The 19043-nt window shown below is 54.9% G+C and overlaps 1 protein-coding gene across 5 annotated transcripts in view; it reads left to right on the forward strand.

The window, feature by feature from the left end:
- Positions 1-19043, forward strand: part of ATP6V0A1 (ATPase H+ transporting V0 subunit a1) — a 56229-nt gene that overhangs the window by 31706 nt on the left and 5480 nt on the right. For all 5 annotated transcript variants that reach the window (XM_075561849.1, XM_075561852.1, XM_075561853.1 and 2 more), the window contains exons 10-19: positions 472-684; positions 3055-3205; positions 4253-4392; positions 4676-4833; positions 5841-5931; positions 8104-8222; positions 8819-9035; positions 9559-9666; positions 14015-14122; positions 18804-18921. In XM_075561849.1, the coding sequence (XP_075417964.1) occupies positions 472-684; positions 3055-3205; positions 4253-4392; positions 4676-4833; positions 5841-5931; positions 8104-8222; positions 8819-9035; positions 9559-9666; positions 14015-14122; positions 18804-18921 (1423 nt within the window). The remainder of the gene's footprint in view (positions 1-471; positions 685-3054; positions 3206-4252; positions 4393-4675; positions 4834-5840; positions 5932-8103; positions 8223-8818; positions 9036-9558; positions 9667-14014; positions 14123-18803; positions 18922-19043) is intronic.

Here is a 19043-nt window from a genome sequence, read left to right on the forward strand (position 1 = left end):
TCTCTCCCACCATCCCCTGATGCTGACTCAGGCTCCCTGTGGAAACCCACCAAGTGGAAGGCAATGGCCGACCTTTGCTCTGCCGCGTCCTCTAGGTCGGTGGTAAGACTGACTGTAGAAAGAAAAGCTAGGAGCCATTTCATAGGTTTATCTTCAGCTTGAAGATGAATGACCACCAATATTAATAACTGGTTCTCCAGTTCTTTGGGATCTGGATGAGGAAGCATTCTGTTCAAAAGAGGAAAACTGTGACTTAGTCTCAAAAAGCCAAGCACCACAGGGCCAGGAGCTGGCAATCCACAAACCCTGACCCTAAGCCAGCATCGGGGCACGGTGAGAGCATGTCTCCACCCACGGAGGCAACATGGCACACGGCGCCCTCTCTCAGAAGACTGCCTGTTTGCCATCCGCGTCCCAAGGACTCAGACCAGTGCCGGAAGCTCCCTCCCTTGTTCTTTTCTCTCCCTAAAGGTCCTGAACCAAACGGAGGATCACCGCCAGAGGGTTCTGCAGGCTGCTGCTAAGAACGTCCGGGTCTGGTTCATCAAGGTCCGGAAGATGAAGGCCATCTACCACACTCTGAACCTGTGCAACATCGATGTGACCCAGAAGTGCCTGATCGCGGAAGTGTGGTGCCCAGTTACCGACCTGGACTCCATCCAGTTTGCACTGAGGAGGGGCACGGTAAGTCCTTCGCAGCTAGCAGGCTTGTGTGGCCCGGAGGAAAGGCTCTCATCGACAGTAATCACTCTCGTCTCGGTGGCAGCTGGCCTCTCACAGTTCTTTAACATCTCCGCCTCCTGTCCTGGCGACACGCCCAGTGCAGAGCCCTAGAGAACTAACCTTACAAACATGGACGCTGCAGTTCAGAAGTGAGATGACTTGGTTGTCGTCCCATGATTCTACATGATATTTCATGACGATCGCTTCTCAGCCTTTCAGCTAAGATCAAGTGAAGATATTTCATGGCCAGAATATGCATTTCCCAATTCACGCTTTCAGCTATTAGACTACTTTCCTCAAGTATCCTAGAGACTGACATGCCCAAAGTGCAAGATGATTTGTGCTAAGGGTGCTGTGTGTGTGTGTGTGTGTGTGTGTGTGTGTGTGTGTGTCGAGAGAGAGCTTTTCCAACCAGAATGATCAGAAAAGACTTCAACAAGAAGGTGATACACATGCAGGACTTTGAAGAATGGGCAGGATGTTTGTGGGCAGTGGCTCGGAACCATCTGGACAGAGGCAGAATGTTCAGGGCCACTCTGGGTGAATGAGCAGGAGCAGGGATTGCCATGGGTTCTGAAAGAGTGGGAGGTGAATCTGACTCGGGTAGATTGGAACCTATTTGTGGGAGTTTTAAAATAACAGATAAGAGGAAATTTTACTCCACGTGAAATTTGTCTCTTGGAAGTTAGTAGGCAGTGAAGAGGCATGGTAAAGGAGAAGTGGCAATGGAGTAATCTTTTGGTTCACATCTGTCGATTGGACTGGGGAAATTAGGCTATGTAGAAGTGGACTAAACCCTAGGGCCCTGAGGGTGGGATTTGATGGTCAGTGTGTGGGAGGGGGTGGGGGCGTGGGGCAGGGACAGCGGACCAGTTAGTTATTCTGAGGGCAGACTCAACAGGTGTGCTTGGTTCCAAGCCAGGTGCAGACACATTCAAACACTGGTTTTCTGAGGCATCAAAGCTGAGTGACCAGGCAGGTGTGTTAGGCCGGGTTGACTAGAGAAGCAAACCCAGTGACATTTATGTATGTGTAAGAGAGCGCTTTCTGTCAAGAAGTCATTTTATATCAGGAAATCCTGGCCCAGTCCAGATCAAGCCCACACGTCCGATACTAGTCCATCAATCCCTCTTCAGACTCACGCAGCCAATCGCAGTGGTGCCGAATGCAGGGAGAGCACAGGCCGGCGGGGGCAGAGTCCTGTGGATCCCATGGCGGTGTCTCTGGCAGGTCTCTGAGTGGCTCTCCAGCAGGAAGGTGAAGCAGAGGGGGAGGGGAGGTCCCCAGGACCCTCCTTATGAGAAGGCCACGCCCACAAGAAGACATCATCAGGCTGTGACCTGCCTGACGGGCTAGACTCCAGCCCTAGACTTTATTTACCTAGTAGACCCGAAATTGTGTAACCCCACAGCACGGAAGGTCATGTTGAGCAGGACACACTCTCCATCACATCGGGCTGCTGGACGACGTCCCCCGGGCAATGCTGAGCAGGTAGTGGGACAGGTGGTCAGAAGGATAGAAGGGGAGTCATGAGCGTGGAAGGGAGGAGACCTGAGGAGGAGACTAAGAAAGCCCCGGGGGAGAGCCAGCCAAGAGAGAGAAGAGGACTGAGTGAGCCAGAGGAGAACTTGTAAGGAATGAAACAGTCCACCAGAGAAGAAGATCTGTACTGTCAAGAGCTGGCATGGCGGGCAGAAGACCTTTGGGTCTGGTGATGAACCCGCCCGCCCATTGCTGGAGAGTCTTTCCCATGTCACCGTGGCCCTACACAGGGCTGCCTGCTCAGCTTGCCCAGGCGGCACATCTCTGCAGAGCAGACTCCGGTTCTCTCCCCCCACAGAGAGGCGCGTGGGTCCCCGCTACCTCCTGTCAGTTCCCAGCGGGACACTGGCTTGTCTGCACCTCACTGGGCCAGTCCACAAAGGACGCGGAGTTGGTGGGTGGGGAAGGAGCAGAGGCAGAGAATATTCTGTGTTTTCTCAATGAAAGGAGGGCGCGAGGCATCTCCAGGTTCACTGGGCCTTTCTTCCGTTCCCTTTTCTTTGGTTGGTTGGTTTTTTCACAGTAAAGGCCTTCTGCCTGGGAATTTAAATCTTCCGGCATAGACTATATGCCTCATCCTCCTTTCCCCAAGGTCTGGGGATCAGAGCCTCCAGTTTCCCTTTTGCAGTTTGTTCTGCAGAGATCAGTCGTGTCAGAGAAAGGGGACGTGCCCCAGGTGTCCAGTTTGGGGTGCGCTGATAAACCTGCTCACACCGCGGTGCAGCCAGCACCCCGGCCCGAAGGACAGCCTCACTCTGACCTGTGTGTGACTGCCCCCCCTCCCCCCAGGAACACAGCGGCTCCACCGTGCCCTCCATTTTGAACAGGATGCAGACAACCCAGACCCCTCCCACCTACAACAAAACCAACAAGTTCACCTGTGGCTTCCAGAACATCGTAGACGCCTACGGGATTGGGACGTACCGAGAGATCAATCCAGGTAAAGCGCCACGCTCTCCTCTGCAGGGGTTTGGCGTTGCCATCCCGCTGAAGGCCTCGCTGTAGACGGACAGTCAGCTTCGAACTGGAGACCTGAACGCAGTCCCTGTCTGTCAAGAGGCGCCTGTTTTGACACAGGCAGGGAGGCTGGTCTCTGGGAGGGCTGGGAGGAGGTGGGAGGGGCTCCATCGGATGGGGCTGGTCCCCATGTCCTCACAGCTGTAAAGGTCTGATCCTTTCTTCGTCTGTTCACGGCCCCTTCTTGCCCAAGCAAAGTGCTGGCAGAAGCACTTCGGATTCATGAGTGCTTGATTTGGGATTCATTTTGGTGGTTTGTGCATTCAGGAGCCTTTTACTCTTGGCATGTTTTTCGAGCCACCCCCCCCCCCCACATTCAGTTCCACAATGACCTAAATGAGGTCGTCGTGACCCACAGATGAAGAAGCTCTGCCCTGGTGACCCTTTTGCCGTGGCTGCTTTAAGCAACATGTCTTTTCTAAGATGTGTGACCTTTGGAAGGGCCTTCCCCCTGGCTTCCAAGGTAGACAAGAAAACAGAGCAGTTGCCCACAGTAGGCACAAGGCCCATTTCTGCTCTGCGTGCACAGTGGATTAGTCCGTCAGCAGTCTGAGGTTTCTTTCCTGCAGGAGTCGCCCTGCTGTGAGTTGTAGGCCTTCTCCCTCCCGCTCCCTAGGAGCTTTATCGGCTGCAAAGTGCAGGTGCACAAAAGAGGAAAGCCGGCCGGTGTGCCAGGGGATGGGAGGGGCATTGCAGCCAGCCGTGCCATGGCCAGGGCCAGGGCCAGCTGGAGACACATGCAGCCGCTGTTGCCTGGTTCTCCGTGGAAGAGGTTCCCTCGGCGGTGCTCCGGGAGCTGTGCAGACCCGACCCGTACCAGCACGGTGACTCCTGCCGGCTCACCTGTCTGCAGCTCGGGGGGAGCTCGCTGTCCCCTGATCTGAGAGTAGGGAGTGGAATGTGGTCCTCGGGGGCGTGCACCATTGCAGTTTTCTCTCCTGGTCTTTCTCCTTCCTGTGCTTCTCCACAGCCCCGTACACCATCATCACGTTCCCCTTCCTGTTCGCTGTGATGTTCGGAGACTTTGGCCATGGCATCCTGATGACCCTCTTCGCCGTGTGGATGGTGGCAAGGGAGAGCCGGATTCTCTCTCAGAAGAACGAGAATGAGGTAATGTTTGTTTCCTTGGCCCTGGGCTGCACTGTGAAAACTGACAGTCTGTCGACCCGTGAATTTAAGAAAAGCGAAGTGACGCTCATCTTAAGGGGGAAGAGGCCGTGTGCTGGGGGGGTGAATTTCCAGTCAGCATTGCGTTTTGAACTGAACTGCGAGCTCTCTGGTCCAGCGCGGGGTCAGGCGGTGTGAGAGGCCGGGATGAGTGCGTCCTAATGATTGTGGCCACGCCCGTGCCGCGACACGAGGGCCGTGCTGACTTCTTCCTTCTGGTCCCCAGATGTTTAGCACTGTGTTCAGTGGCCGCTACATTATTCTGCTGATGGGTGTGTTCTCCATCTACACTGGCCTCATCTACAATGACTGCTTTTCCAAGTCTCTTAATATCTTTGGGTCATCCTGGAGCGTCCGGCCGATGTTCACTAAATCTAATTGGACGTAAGTTGCAAAAGAAGCTAAAAGTCAAAATCGAGTCCTCTCATGGTCAGCTGATCTATTTTTTCTCTTCTTTAACGTGTTTTTTTGTTGTGACTTGGATGGAAGTTTATGAAGTAGATCCACTTCCCATAGACACTTTGTTTCCGGTCACTGCTTACAGTCCCGACGATGTAGCATCCCTCTGCCCCTGTTTCTGTCCCTGCTCCTTTCGAATCTCCCCTGGGGTAAGGGGCCTCCTTCTGACCTCACGTGATAGATACTCCCTAGGGCCTGCGTGTCTCCCTCGTGTTTCTGATCCCGAGGGAGCTGCTGCCCGAGCTCAGACCCAGACCTGGAGGATCACTGAGAGCCATGGGCTCGGCGCTTCCACCAGCAGGCCTGGGATTTATATTTTTAAATGATTTTTTAGTTTTGTTCCACATGTTTCTCCCAGTCTCTGCAGGACCTTCTAATGTGATCCCTTTCAGAGCAGTGAGTAGCAGTAACTGGGCACCATCTAGTCCCTCTGGCCGCAGGGTTGTGGAGACTGATATTCGCATGGCCCCTTAGCCCACTGGACTAATGGTTTCCTCGTATCCTTGCTTTCCCTCACTCTTCTTTCTTCCAGGCAGGGAGAGGCAATAGTTGGTCCTTAGGTGGCTGCTCAAGCCAGCTTTGATTTTTTTTTTTAAGCCAAGTGAAAAGCTAATGCTATTTAAAGAAAGAGTTGGCAACGTGCACTCAGAACCTGTGACGTGCTGTGTGATGTGGTCAGGACACTCGAAGCACCGAGACCGTGAGCTGAGCCCAGCACTTATTTTGTAAATGACAGAGCCATGTCCAGAGTCTGCTCCTTGGCTGTGTTTCTTTTTGTCGTCTCTGATTGCGTCTCATCCTCGGCTGCTCTTCCCTCCGCTTTCACTGAAGAGACGAGTGCCCTTAGTAGTTTATTTGGGGCTTAGTTTCTGGACCCCAGTGGCTTCCTTTCTTAGGAAAAAATAAGCACGTCTTTTCTCCTACAATGGCAGGGAGGAGACGCTTCGAGGGAGCTCCGTCCTGCAGCTGAACCCAGCGATCCCGGGGGTGTTTGGTGGACCGTACCCGTTTGGCATCGATCCAGTAAGAGGACGTCTTCTCTCCATGTGCAGCCCCACACCTGCTAGCTGACTCTGCAATGAGAGCGACAAAGTGAAGCTAACTGTCTGGCTGCGGGGTGACATATTTTCTGGGAAACCTAGGTGGATTTGTCCAGGATGCATCAAAGCCCTGAGAGGCTCCAGAGCTTTGAGGAGTCAACACCTCCTCCTACACTGCCTAGATTTAAGGTGGTTCGTAATACTCACTCTGGGAAGACTTATTTCCAAGATTCATTCCCAGTGTATAGTTTATTTATACTTTGGGATTTTATTTTTAGCCAGATGTTATAAACAGATCAGAGAAAAAAAAGAAAGAAAAAGAAAAAAAAACAGATCAGAAATAACTTTTTTCCCTATAAATAGCAGATTTCTATTCTTATCCTTGTGTTTTTATAAATTCTTATCTCAGATGATAAGTTATAAAAACAAAGCCAACAAGGTATGATCAAATTTTTTGTATTATGGACTAAGAAAGAAGGGGGAACTTTTTCAAAATCTGCACTAGACAGTAGGGATCCTAAATCCAGGGGTCACCCCCATCACTATGAGCTGGAAAGACGAAGGTTTCCTGTAACGAGTGAGAATTCACTCAGCCCTCAACTTTTGCGTGTTGTGTGTTGGTGGCGGTTGTGTTAGATGATGCCACGACTCGGCTCCAAGGCAGCAGCTCCGTGTGCGACAGGGAAGTGCGCCCCGCCCTGTGCCATCCTCACAATTGTCAACTTCGAGCCCACTGTTCAAGGAGAGGGTTAGTTGTTTTAATTATGAGAGTAGCTAATATTACCACACTGCTGACACAAGGCCACGACTGGGCCTCGCCCTTGGCGTATTTCATTGACTTCCCAAGCAGTTCCGTCGCCCAGATAAGAAAACTGAGTCTCGGAGCATTTTAATGACATTTTTATAGGTGGGTTTAAGTTTATTAAATCCCCATTGTCTGTAGTGCCGGCTATGGGAAACATCTTTAAACTTGGCGCTGGATGTTGGTAATATTCCCTTGCATGTATATACGGTTCTCCAGTTTCCTTTTATTTTTAAATTGAGCTCTCATTTGATGCCTCCAGGGTAGAGAGTGAGTTTCCAGTGTCTGTGGAACACTTAGGTATAAATGTTAGAGTTGTAGAACTGAATCTTAGGTGGGGCTGGGGAGACCCCGTCACCAGTTGCCAGGTGACCTAGGGTGAGTTCTCCCGGGTGAGAACCTTTCAAAAGGAAGCGCCTGGCTGTGCTGTGGAGGGGCTGGCTTACCAGGCTGCTGAGCCATGCACTTTAGCCTAAAGTTGACAACGGTGCAGCAAGGGAGGTTTGGGCAAGGAGAATTGTCCGGGTTAGATTCGTGACTTAGGAAAATTAATCTGGGGACCAAGTGGAAGACAAGCGAGCTGTCAGGCACACATCACAGGCATGCAGCTGCAGGCCAGTGAGAGGCGAGTGGCCTCCGGGGGCAGTCAGCAGAGCAGCACACACCTGGGGAATCTTAAGGTAAACGAGCAGTCCCATCCCTCCAGCCAAGAGGAGGAGAAGTGGACACGGAACCTATGGGTCGGAGGCCAAGAGTTAGATCAGCGTCCACAATGTCTGGCCCCGATTTGAATCCTTTTCCAGATACTTTTTAAACATCAAGACAAGGAAACCTGAATACCGAGAGTGTATTCATGGTGCTAAAGAATCGTTGTCTGTACCTTTGGGTGTGACCATATTTAGATTATGATTTTAAACCGAGAGCACCTTTCAGAGCTCCACACTGAGCTACTTACAAGTGACAGGATATCTGGGCTTTGCATCGAAGGCTCGTGGGAGTGGGAAGGGGTGGAGGGTACGATGAAGACGTGAACTTGGCCATGAGCTGATAAGCGATGGTCGTCACTGAAGTTGAATGGCAGATGTATATACCTGTTTGGTTTACTGTTCTAACGTGTGCTTGGAACTTTCCATAATAAGAGAATAGCTTTCTAAAACCCAACTAAAACTCCCTGCAGCCGAGCTGATTCTGACTCGCAGTGACCCTGCAGGACAAGGCAGAACTGCCCCTTTGAGTTTCTGAGACGTTAGAGATGCCATACCACCAGCGCTGGCTCCTCTGCTTTTTCCAACAGGACGAGTCACGGTTTTCTACTGAGACTTCTTCTCAATACCTTTTCCCGTGTCGTAACAGATTTGGAACATTGCTACCAATAAACTGACCTTCCTCAACTCCTTCAAGATGAAGATGTCCGTCATCCTTGGCATTTTCCACATGATGTTTGGAGTCACCCTGAGCCTCTTCAATCACGTGTGAGCTGCTCCATTTCTTTTTCTTTTTTAACATTTTATTAGGGATTCATACAACTCTTAGCACAATCCATACGCGGCTCCATTTCTTTCCACGGGGTGCTTTGTGCTGGTCAGGCCTCTCCCCAGAGGAACTGTAGCGCCTTTGAGAGTCCTGATGGATTCAGGACTCCATTTCACGTGCTAGAGGCACCCGGGCAACAGCTCAGCTTCGTCACGGCACCTTGACGGCCACCTTTAATAGTTCACAACCGTAGTGAAGCTCTTTGGAAACTGTTTGAGCAGTTGTCAGTGAGAAGAGAAAATTAGGTTTTTTGTTTTCTTTCTTTGCTGTGAAGCTCACATCGAAGTATGCCTTCCTACATGTGAGAGCGTTGTGGACTCCCAGGTTCGTTCCCTCGTTGAGCGTGAACCGGGACGATTCAGGGTCAACAGTGATAGTTCGTCCTAGTGTCTGTTCCTTAAAGACGTGAGGACGGGACTGGGCGGGCTGCGTAGAAAAAGTGCATGCGTGAGAAAGCCAACACTCTCAGTCGTCGCAGGGATGGCTCTGCAGATGTTTACTCCTAACATGTTTCCCTCCCTCTCTCTTTTCTTAGCTACTTCAAGAAGCCCCTGAATATCTACTTTGGTTTCATACCTGAAATAATCTTCATAACCTCCTTGTTTGGCTACTTGGTCATCCTCATTTTCTACAAATGGACAGCCTACGATGCCCACACCTCGGAGAAGGCCCCAAGTCTCCTGATCCACTTCATCAACATGTTCGTCTTCTCCTACCCCAAGTCTGGGAACACGATGCTGTACTCTGGACAGGTGCGTCGCCCCGGAGGTGGGCAGTCGGAATCAGACAGTTACCCTAGGCTGGGAAGCTGGAGGTGCCCCTGATCCTGAGAAAGCTTAGGGGGACCTGGGGACGGGGGAACCTTTCTGTAGTATCTGGTTTTCAGCCCATACGGCTCAGATCTCAACTCACCCTCTCTTCCGGAGCTAGGCAGGGTCCTCGCTCATTGCAGTGTCTCGATAGGGGGAGAATTGTAACTCCCTGTCCACACATCAGTCAGGCGCAAAAGCTGGGTTTGCCACACTTACCTCAGAACTGTTTTGAGAAACTGGATACTGTTATTCATTGGTTAACATGAAACTATTGATCAGTCCGGTCCTGGGTTTGCCACACTTACCTCGTAACTGTTTTGAGAAACTGGATACTGTTATTCAGATTACGAGATACTGTTATTCATTGGCTAATGTGAAACTCTTGGCGTAGGCGTGGGAGGGGGCTGTGCCCGGCACTGGGAAGTGTCTGACTCTGGACTTTGGTGCGATCCCTCCTGTGCAGAAAGGACTCCAGTGTTTCCTGGTGGTGGTTGCGCTCCTGTGTGTGCCGTGGATGCTGCTGTTTAAACCACTGATCCTTCGCCATCAGTACTTGAGGAGGAAGCATTTGGTGGGTATATTTTTGTGACCGAAAGCTACTAGACATTTTCCCCCCTCCTTTAAAATCAAGGCAACTGAATTGACCTCCCTAGCGGAGATATTTGTGTCCATGAGTCTGTATACCCTTGTGATGGCATTTGCGTGGCGCCCCGAGTCTGGTCTCGTGAGAGACGGCGAAGCATGCCCTTGCGGCACCACCGAGGTCGGGGTCCAGCTTGGGTAGCTGGGGTAGAGAGAACACTTCATCCGCCTGGCCCTTCCTGGGCGTCATGCTGTGCGCATCAGAGGCAGCGCCAGCCAGAGCCAGGTGGCAGTCACGTCCCCATCTGTGGGGTGTGCTGCGCAGCCACGGGGCCATCTTGACCGCGCTCCTCTCCCACAAGACCGGGGGGGGGGGGGCTCTCACATCTGGGGAAGAGGTTTGGTCGAAAGCACATAGCTGGCGTTTTTCCTTTTCCCCTTTTCAGAAGCAGCACACATACATGTGTGCTTACTCCATGTATGTGTGCACACGGGTTCTCCCCCCACATACAAAGTGATGTCGCCACACATTCAGCGTCATGCCTGGTTCCCGGCTAGTCAGTCATGCACGGCCTGGAACCCCCCGGAGACCACTTTGCATGCCTCTCCTACGCTGTTCGCTGATGCCCCCGATTGGAGAGCTGCTGAGTTACAAGACCCCCCTTCTCCCTTCTCTGGCCTTCATCTTCATCCTCCCATGTCCCCTCCATTCGTCCCCCCTCCCCCCATGCCCTCCCTCTCTCGTTTTCTTCTCCCTTCCTCTTTTCTTCCATTCACTATCAGGAAGGGCAACCCGCGGAGGCCCCAGTCCGCCCAACCCCGAGCCAGCAGGGACTAGAGGCAGCAGCGGCTGCAGCAGTGAGTGAAATGCCGGCCCGCCAGCCATCACGCTGCGTTTAAAGTTAAAACGTTCCTTTTAACTTTGCGGAGGGCAGGGCACCCGTGCCTCCGGGGAAGCCTGCCCTTGTCACTCGAGGGGACGATGGCAGAAGAGATTGCCACCTCTTAAGAATAGATTCAGATGCCATCCTTACCATTGGCCGGCTAAGTCTCTGTTCCAATATGTAAGTACAGTCACGTCCGTGAAATCCAAGTGGCCGTCGCCCCTCTCCGAGCCCCATTATCCTCATCCAAGGCAGCGGCTCTTGGCCCTGCCCACCATCCGATCTGTCCCCGTGGCTGTGTGTTGGGGATTCTTCAGCATGGAGGTGTGAACATACCTGTGTTTCGTGGACTGGTTGCCCCGCACTCCACAGTTCCACCCGAGCGTCGTGCTCGGACCCTTGGTCCTTACTAGTAGTGACATCCCCTCTTTCCCGTGGCAGCTTCGTGGCGTCAGCTGTTTTGCGAGTGGCCTGGATGCCCGGCTGCCCCAGAGAGCCCCTCCCCCCTGTGTGTCTCGGTTGTGGGTGCTGCACATCCTCTTGTGTCTTGCTCTTTTCTCCCCTCTCACTGTGTCCTCATGACTCGATGAGCAACACTTTGTATGTTAAGCTTTTGAACATATTCATCCTCAAAAACAAAAAGGCCTTTTAACCAAAACTTTGTTCTGCGCTGAGTCAAAGCTGCCCAATAGAGTCTAGGTAAGGAATCTGTATGACTTTTTCAAAGCCTGAGAGGTAGTGCTTGCTCACGATTGCTCCTGTGTGCTAGCAGTCTCATGTTCCCTTAAAGAAAATGAAATATGTAAGTGGACAAACATCGCCTGCCTTAGGTGTGCCTACAAGTTTTAAACCTGGAAAATTACTTGCGAGCATCCATCTAGAACTGTTCTAAAGGGGCTAATAGTTGGGATCAGGTGATGTGCTCATGTTGCCGCTTCAGGTTATTTTCAAGCAGGAACTTACCCTCTCCCTCCCTGAGGGGGGGAGAGGCCTCAGCACTGCCGAGTGCTTACCGGGTGCTCCCGGGGCCTCCTCTCCCCTCATGTGGGCCCCTCTGAGTGGAGGGCCCCCAGCCGGAAGCCTGCGGCCTCACAGGGCCTCCTTAGCTCACACTGCCATCGGGAAAGCAGCCTGGAAGCATCAGGACGGTGGTTCCACAGGAAGGGCCTGGCTCCCCGCCCAGAGGGCTCAGGGTTCAAGCACTGATCTGTTTCCAGTCTGTTCTGAGTCTCTGGGTTGTGTGTAAGCAGTATATCCAAGTTTCCTCTTTTTGTTTTTGTTTGTTTCTGTTTGACTGCTGGTTGTGTGCCCCCCACCCTGTACCTCTCCTCCCCTGTGTTCAGAAGAGATGCTTGCCGGTGTCTAGCTGGGAGTTTTCACAGGCTGCCTGTCCCCCGCCCCCACCCTGTGTCTCTGCTGGTTGTGGGGAGCTGTGGAAATGGCTCTCTGCTGCAGGAGGAGCCCTGAAACCTGAGCCCGCCTGGTCTCCTCTCAAGCCCCACCTGTCCCCAGGTACTGCCATTGCACCTTCTCAGCGTGGTCAGGGGTGACAGGTGTGTGGGCTGAAGAGGTTCGGGGCTTCAGTGGGTCTCAGATCCAGCTGATTGTCAGGCTCACCTTGTGGACCTGAAGTCCCCCCTTAGCAGAATAAGATGAAGGGGCACACAGTTCTCTCCTGGCATTAAGACATCGGCGCCAAGCCACCGTGTCCTGGACTGGAGAGCGCACGCAGTGCTCGCTCACTCGCTCACTCGCTCGCTGGGACGGACGGAGAACCCGCCCTGGGCCCACCACTCTTCTCCTCAGCAACAGCCTGTGATTGTCATGCCTGTCTCTCATCTGTCGATTCAAATATGTATGTGTGTCTCCTGGTATTGAGTGTGTGTATGGTACGTATTGATACGCGTGTGTTTCTCTGTGTGTGTTTCTGCACAAACACATAATTTTTTTATTAGAAACTCTAGTGCTCTGGTGCCCCTCGATTTGTTCACTTTTACACCCTAGTATATGTTGTTGTTTCCATCCTGGTGCAGCTGAAGCTGTGTCATGCTTTCTCGTGACTGCCAGCCACCCTATGGAAACTGTCTGGTGAGAGTAGCAAACCGGCAGAATCACCTCCTGGGTGGTGAGCGTGCTGGTTGGCCCCAGTTCTTCACACTTACCGATAGCGGAGCTGGGAACTTCTCCGTCCGAGTCTGTGTGCACGGACACTGCCTGGGCAGTGAGACCACCTAGCCAAGGGGCCATGTATTTTCCATTCTAATCAACCCTCCCCCAATCCTGGGGAAATATGTTTCCAATACATGTTTCCAGGGCTCCACCCAACCCCTCCGAATTGTACCGTTTCTAGGGGTGATATTTGAGAGACTAAAATTCAGCTCTCAGGGTGCTTCTGCTGCACCAGTTCTCTGACTGAATTTGGGAACCACTGTAGACAAGGGGGAATTTGCCCAGCACCAAGGCCTGAGCTGGGGGTGCAGGCCCCTCGGGGAAGCTGACCCGACCTGCATGCCGGTGGCTGGAAAGGCTATCTGGCAGCAAAGCAGCCATGGCGCCCGGACAGACGCCGTGTGACCTGAACTCTCTCACTCTGGCAAGTTGGCTCCAGATGGCGCCTGTCAGACAGACTCCTGATTTGTGTGTGTGTGTGTGTGTGTGTGTGTGTGTGTGTGTGTGTGTGTGTTAGCTTGTCCCCAGAGCATCCTTTTGCCTCAGCCCGCCCAAGCTCTTCCAGACCCAGTTGACTGATCTAAAATTCTGCTGGTGGAGAGCATGCTGAAAACCGCCTGTGCCTTGAGGGGGGAGCAAACTCGCGACGCCACTTGTTCAACTCAGGGGCTGCTCACAGGCCTAGAAGAGCTGTGTCAACATTCCAGAATCTTCCATTCAAAGATTAGTTCTCCTCAAGCAGCCAGCGGACGTCTGTGGAGCGTGTCCCCTTCCCTGTGCCCCCGACCCGACCCCCGTCGTAGCTGGGAGAGGTTGCTGGAGCCCCCGGCTCCTGCTGAAGCTGACCAGCCCAGGGGAGCATCACCGCCGGACCTAACTGCCCTCCTTCCTGCTGCGTCTGACCTTGAGTTCCCAGCAGGACTTGGGCTGGTGCGGGCCTGAGAGCACGTTAGTGTCGAGCTCCCGGTTCAGACAGGATTCTCCGCCGGTGCCTCTGTGCCGCTGCAGGCAGAGCTGCCCCACAGCAGGCAGGCGGGGCCAGGGCGGTGGTTGCTGGGGTGGGGGCAGTGATTGTGCGTCCCAGCTTGGGTTTTACTTTGTGTTGTGGCTGGGGTGAGCGTTTACAGAGCCAATTGGTTTCCATGCTGCAGCTCTGAGACTTGTCTGTCCGTGGCAGCTGCGACCAGGGGTGCCATGGCTGCCCCTAGACTGCGGGTGTGTATGCACTAACCACCGCCCTTGCCACATTCAGGCAAATTCTACTCTTTCTGTTCGTCTGTGTAGGGCACTCTCAACTTTGGTGGGATCAGGGTGGGCAACGGACCGACAGAGGAGGATGCTGAGATTATTCAGCATGACCAGCTCTCCACCCACTCAGAGGACGCGGAAGAGGTAAGCTGCGGGGTGGGCCTCCTCTCCTTCTGGCTCAGAGGCCTCACTCCCGCCTTCTCCTTGCACAACTGCCACGCTCACACTAACAGTCCGCCTGCTTCCAGCACCTCTCAGGGCACCCCCGCTTCGCCCGGTGGTAGGCCGCTGCCTGCAGAACCCCCAGCCCTTTTGTTCCGGTATCGCGTCTTGACTTCCGTAGCGCTTGCTGTCCACACGCAGAGTCGCTTCAGTCATTGCCCCATTCAAGAGCCCTTCCGAGCCGTGGCTGTCAGCCCTGGTACTTTGGGGGTCCATGGACTTTCTCTTGGGGCAGATAACTGTTTTAGCATCACCACACCTAGCAAGTGACTTTACTGACTTCACTGGGCGAGGGAGAGACCATCAGGCTTGGCTAGACCTGGCGAGTCCACCTCCCCCTAGCTCGGGGTTTAAAACCCTACCTCCTTGCCTGGCCCTTTGTGGCACCAACCCCCTGCGCTGGACTTTTGGATCTCATCCAGGCGCCCCGTTCTTTTGGAAGCAAGCAGGAGTTGAGGCCCAGGTGACTGGCCATTCCCCTCCCACTGTGATGACGCTTTGTGTCACGCAGACGTTGCCAGGGCCTGGTGCCTCTGACCCAGAGCCGATGGTACTGCATGCAGTCCGCGGGAGCCCTGCCCAGCAGCGGGGATCACCTTGTGCCTGTGACTTGTACGTGTGTGTGTGTGTGTGTGTGTGAGGTGCCTTCCCACTAAGTATGGATTTGTGTTTTCAAGCCTGCCGAGGACGAAGGGGTAAGACAAAAGCCGGCTCTCCTCCCTATGTATCTGGGGCTTCTCTTCCCTCCTTGTGATCACTCTGCGGTCCTGTCGCACCCCGGGGCCTCCGTGACACGTGCACCCTGCATCCCACTGGCCACTTGTAACCAGTGTGTGACCTGTGCTCGGACCGTGCTCATCTCCATTAGCTGCATCCGTGTCGCTCACCTGTCTCTGTGTCGTGGCCTCCGGGAAGGGTCTCGATGGCGCTACAAGCAATGTCCGCGGTGGCATTCTTGAAGTGACGCCCTCTTGGCATTCAGTCCCCTGTCCTCGGCCATCCTCTCCTGTAATGTCGTGGTCGCTCCACCCCAGGAGCAGCTGTTCCCTCCCGCTCCTCTGCGTGCTTATGGGCCCCCTCTCACCCCATCTCTTCTGCTGCCCTCATCTGCTTGATGCTTCGACCTGCGCTCGGGCTCAGCCACACCGCCCTGTTGCCCAGGGTGGGCAGCAGGCGGCTTTTAGGGAGGGGGCAGGGGCTTCGCCTCACAGGTGCAGCCCAGGAAGCCATTCCGTCTGCTGACAGGAGCCCCCGTGATCTGCACCAGCCACACACACATGGGGTGGCAGGAGGAAGTGCCGGCTAAGTAGTCAGGCCCCGTTTGGAGCAGCTGAGCTTCAGTTAGCAACTCCAGGCCTGGGTGTGGGCTCCTTAAGGTTTCTCTTTCCCCCAAGCCTCTCCAGAACACCCAGACCCAGAGGCTGCGCCCTCCCTCTCCAGACTCACCTCCAGACTCACCGGCTCTCCCCAGGGCTGGAGAGGCTCCTCTTGCTCGCTCACCTGGCCTCCACGGCTGCTGGGAGTGGCCTGGTGCCCGTGGGGAACCCAAGCCCTCTCCACCCATGGTGCCCTCTAGTTGTCTTTCCCCGAGGACCCGGTGCCACTGGTCATGTCCAGAGGGCAGGTATGTCCCACGGGGGCTGGGCGTGCCAAGGCTCTGGCTCCCCCAGCTCACTTGGGAATTCAGCCACCTCTGGCCTCCCAAGTCATGTCAGGCACAGCCAGCCTAGTGGACCACCAGATTGAGAGGACTATGGCAGCTATCTAAAGATTTCACACGGAACAAGTTTTCTAAAAAGCCCAGCCTGCTTCCAGAACTCTCTCATTTGGAAGTGGCAGTCCCTGTTGATGGGGGGCAGGGGACACGCAGGCCAATTGCAAGCCAGGCCATTTATTGTACGGGACTCTTTAAAGGCCATAGCTATTCAACGAGGGTCAGCAGTGCACGGCCCTGCTCTCCAGTGTACACCCACCCTTCCACCCACATAGCCATCCACCCATCCCAGGACCCACATATCCGCCCATCTGTCCGTTCATCTGTCGGTCACACCCGCCCACCTGCCAAGCACTGTGTTTGCTGCTGCAGAAACAGAACAAAAACACCCCAAACACAGTCCTTTCCTTCAAAGAGCTCCAGACAAGCTGAGGAGGCCGTCTGGTGGCAGGCCCTGTGTGTAGAAGTGCACCCAGAAGGCTGCAAGAGCATGGGGGTAGGGGCGGGCGGGGGGGGCGGGGGGGGCGGGGGAAGGAGGCCTAACAAACCCTGGGGCAGACTGGGAAGCGTAGTCCTGCGTTAAGTCTAGTCGGGCAGGAGTCTGGATGTGGTGGGGAGGCAGACCCACCAGTGTCTGTCTGCAAAGCACAAAACCAAACTCACTGCGACGGAGTCCATACCATTGCCTAGCCCTGCCCCTGATGGTTTCCGAGGCTGTAACTCGTACAGGAGTAGATGTACATGTATATGCTGTAAGGCCACATCACGGTGGGGGAGGGGGAGTCTTCCGCTTGGCTGGGGCACAGTCGGGTAGGGGGCAGTGAGAGGGGGGTTGGCAGCAGGTGTTTGGGCGGCAAGGAGCTGGAGGTGACAGCCCCATGGACACCCCTAGATCTGCCATTGGCAGGGTTAGAGGGTGTGTGGGCTCCGGGCAGGGCATGTCGATACAAGTGAGGAGAGGACCGGGCACCTGGATGGAGTAAGGTGTTGGCAGGGAAGTGGCAAGGGAAGGGACCAAGTGTGGGGTGGGTAGTAAAGAGGCAAAAGCTAGGTCCAGTCCCTTGGCGTGAGAAGGTGAAGATTCCAGACGAACTTCCAGGCTTGAGTGTCATCGACCTGGGGGAGACGTGGGTCCTAGGGTCAGGGGAGGGCAGTCGACGAGGTTACTCAGATGGTGGCGAGTCTGAAGTGCCTGTGGCCACACAGGAGGAAATCAGCAAGGGACTGGGCTCGGCTGTCCACCTGGGAGTCACTTCTGGCGGTGGCCATTGAAACCCCGGTGATGCCGCGCTAGGGCCGAGGCTGCAGCTCCAGGAAGAGGCCACAGCAACAGATACGGCTGAGGCGCAGGCCTATGACCTGTTGCCCACTTGCTCGGGGCCAGAGGGTAGAGGCATGGGGCAGGAAAATGAGTGGGTGAGCTCTGAGGAAGCCGGGAGAGGGTGAGAAAGAAGCCCCACAGGGGCAAGAGTTGGGCCCCGGCCGCCGCACGCACACAGGCAGGTGCCGAGCAGCAGGCTCCGCTGGCTGGATCTCTCATTTCACATGCCCTCTGCGGTAGGTACCGTTGCTTTGCCTTTGGGTCCCCAAGAGGAGGTGCCGGGGTTACAAAGGTGAAGTGGGGAAGGGGAGCAGCCAGGAAGGTCATGCTTCCAGGGAAGCTTCCTGCCTCCCTCGCTGCCCTGGGAGAAAGCCAGGTGGGCGGACAGTGCTGAGAGGGCTGGTCAGCAGAGGAGCGGTGCTCTGCTGGTCTCCTGGCAGGAAGGACCTCACTCCTTGAACGCTCCCTCCCTTCCTCCAAGTAGGGGCCCCGGGGCGCCAGCCAGCAGGGGTGGGATTGAGGTTTTTTCAGAGTAATGGGTTTCAGGAGCCCAGCCAGAAATGAGCTGGGTGTGGGTAGTCCAAAGTGAGGGAAGATGAAGAGGGGGTGCTGGCCCAGAGATGGTATATGGGAGCCAATGCCTTGCCCCTCTCCTCTGGCCACACCCCTACAGCCTGGACCCTGGCAGCCCTGCACCATGTCCTGCCCATGGGTCTTGTCTCTGCAGGTATTTGGGGTGCCCTTTGGGCATCATGCAAGGCGGGAAGAAACTGCAGTGGGAAAGTCTCTGCCCCTGGCCCTGTGAGGCACCCAGCCTCTAAAGAGGGCTCTCCAGGGGAGGCCAGCAGGTGGGGTGCAGAGTAGGACCACTCACTGCCCCCACCCTTCCTCATTGACTCTGGACAGAGTCTGGGCACTGGGAGAGAAACTGGGACTAAAGAGGGGAGAGGGCAAGGGAAGGAGCAGGTGCTGCGTTTGAGCGACGTGACCTGGCCGTGTAGGAATTTCTCCCTGTGCCAGCTCTCCAGAAGTCAAAGTCAAAAAGGTCCTCCTGCCTCCAAGAGCTCTGAAGGTGCTTAGCATCTCCTCCCGTCACCTTCCAGCCAGGTGCTCTGTCTCCAAGGGCCCAGTCCCTTCCTGCCCTCTCCTGACTTCTCAGAGCAGCCCCCGCAAAGTGGAGACGAGCTAGAGCAAGCAAGGGCCCCCAGCCAGTCCCTGTACCGAGTCTCCTGGGGGCTCCGGCTCCCCGCCTGACAGAGCAAAAGCCAATTTGCTGAGAAAGCTGGCCAAGAGACCGCTCGTGACAACACAGCGTGTGGAGGGGCGCGAGGGGCTCAGGCTGAGGGCTAACTTCTGGCAGGGTTCCTGAGGAAGACGTAGCCGTAACCACCTGAGTTCAGCACTGAGTGTGGAGGTCAACGCACTGTGCCCCGGGCCCTCCAGGGCCAGGCACCAGCCAGGTTCAGAAGCCGCCCATCTCTCTGACAGCTGTGCTCAGGCTCCGCGCCACGGCTCCTGGCCCACTCCCCTCTTCACCTCTTATCTTCTCTCTGGTTTCCTCTCACCAGTTTGACTTTGGGGACACCATGGTCCACCAGGCCATCCACACAATTGAGTACTGCCTGGGCTGCATCTCCAACACTGCCTCCTACCTGCGCCTCTGGGCCCTCAGCCTGGCCCACGCACGTGAGTGTAGCCCACCCAGACCCAGAACCTTGCTTCCCTGTGGGGGAGGGGGGCCGGCGGGAGGCCTTGCTCAGACAGGGTCTAAACACAGTGGAATTCGGTGAGGTTCTGGAATTCCTCGG

Source organism: Tenrec ecaudatus, chromosome 10 (genome assembly GCF_050624435.1).
Source record: "Tenrec ecaudatus isolate mTenEca1 chromosome 10, mTenEca1.hap1, whole genome shotgun sequence".
Lineage (NCBI taxonomy): Eukaryota > Metazoa > Chordata > Mammalia > Afrosoricida > Tenrecidae > Tenrec > Tenrec ecaudatus.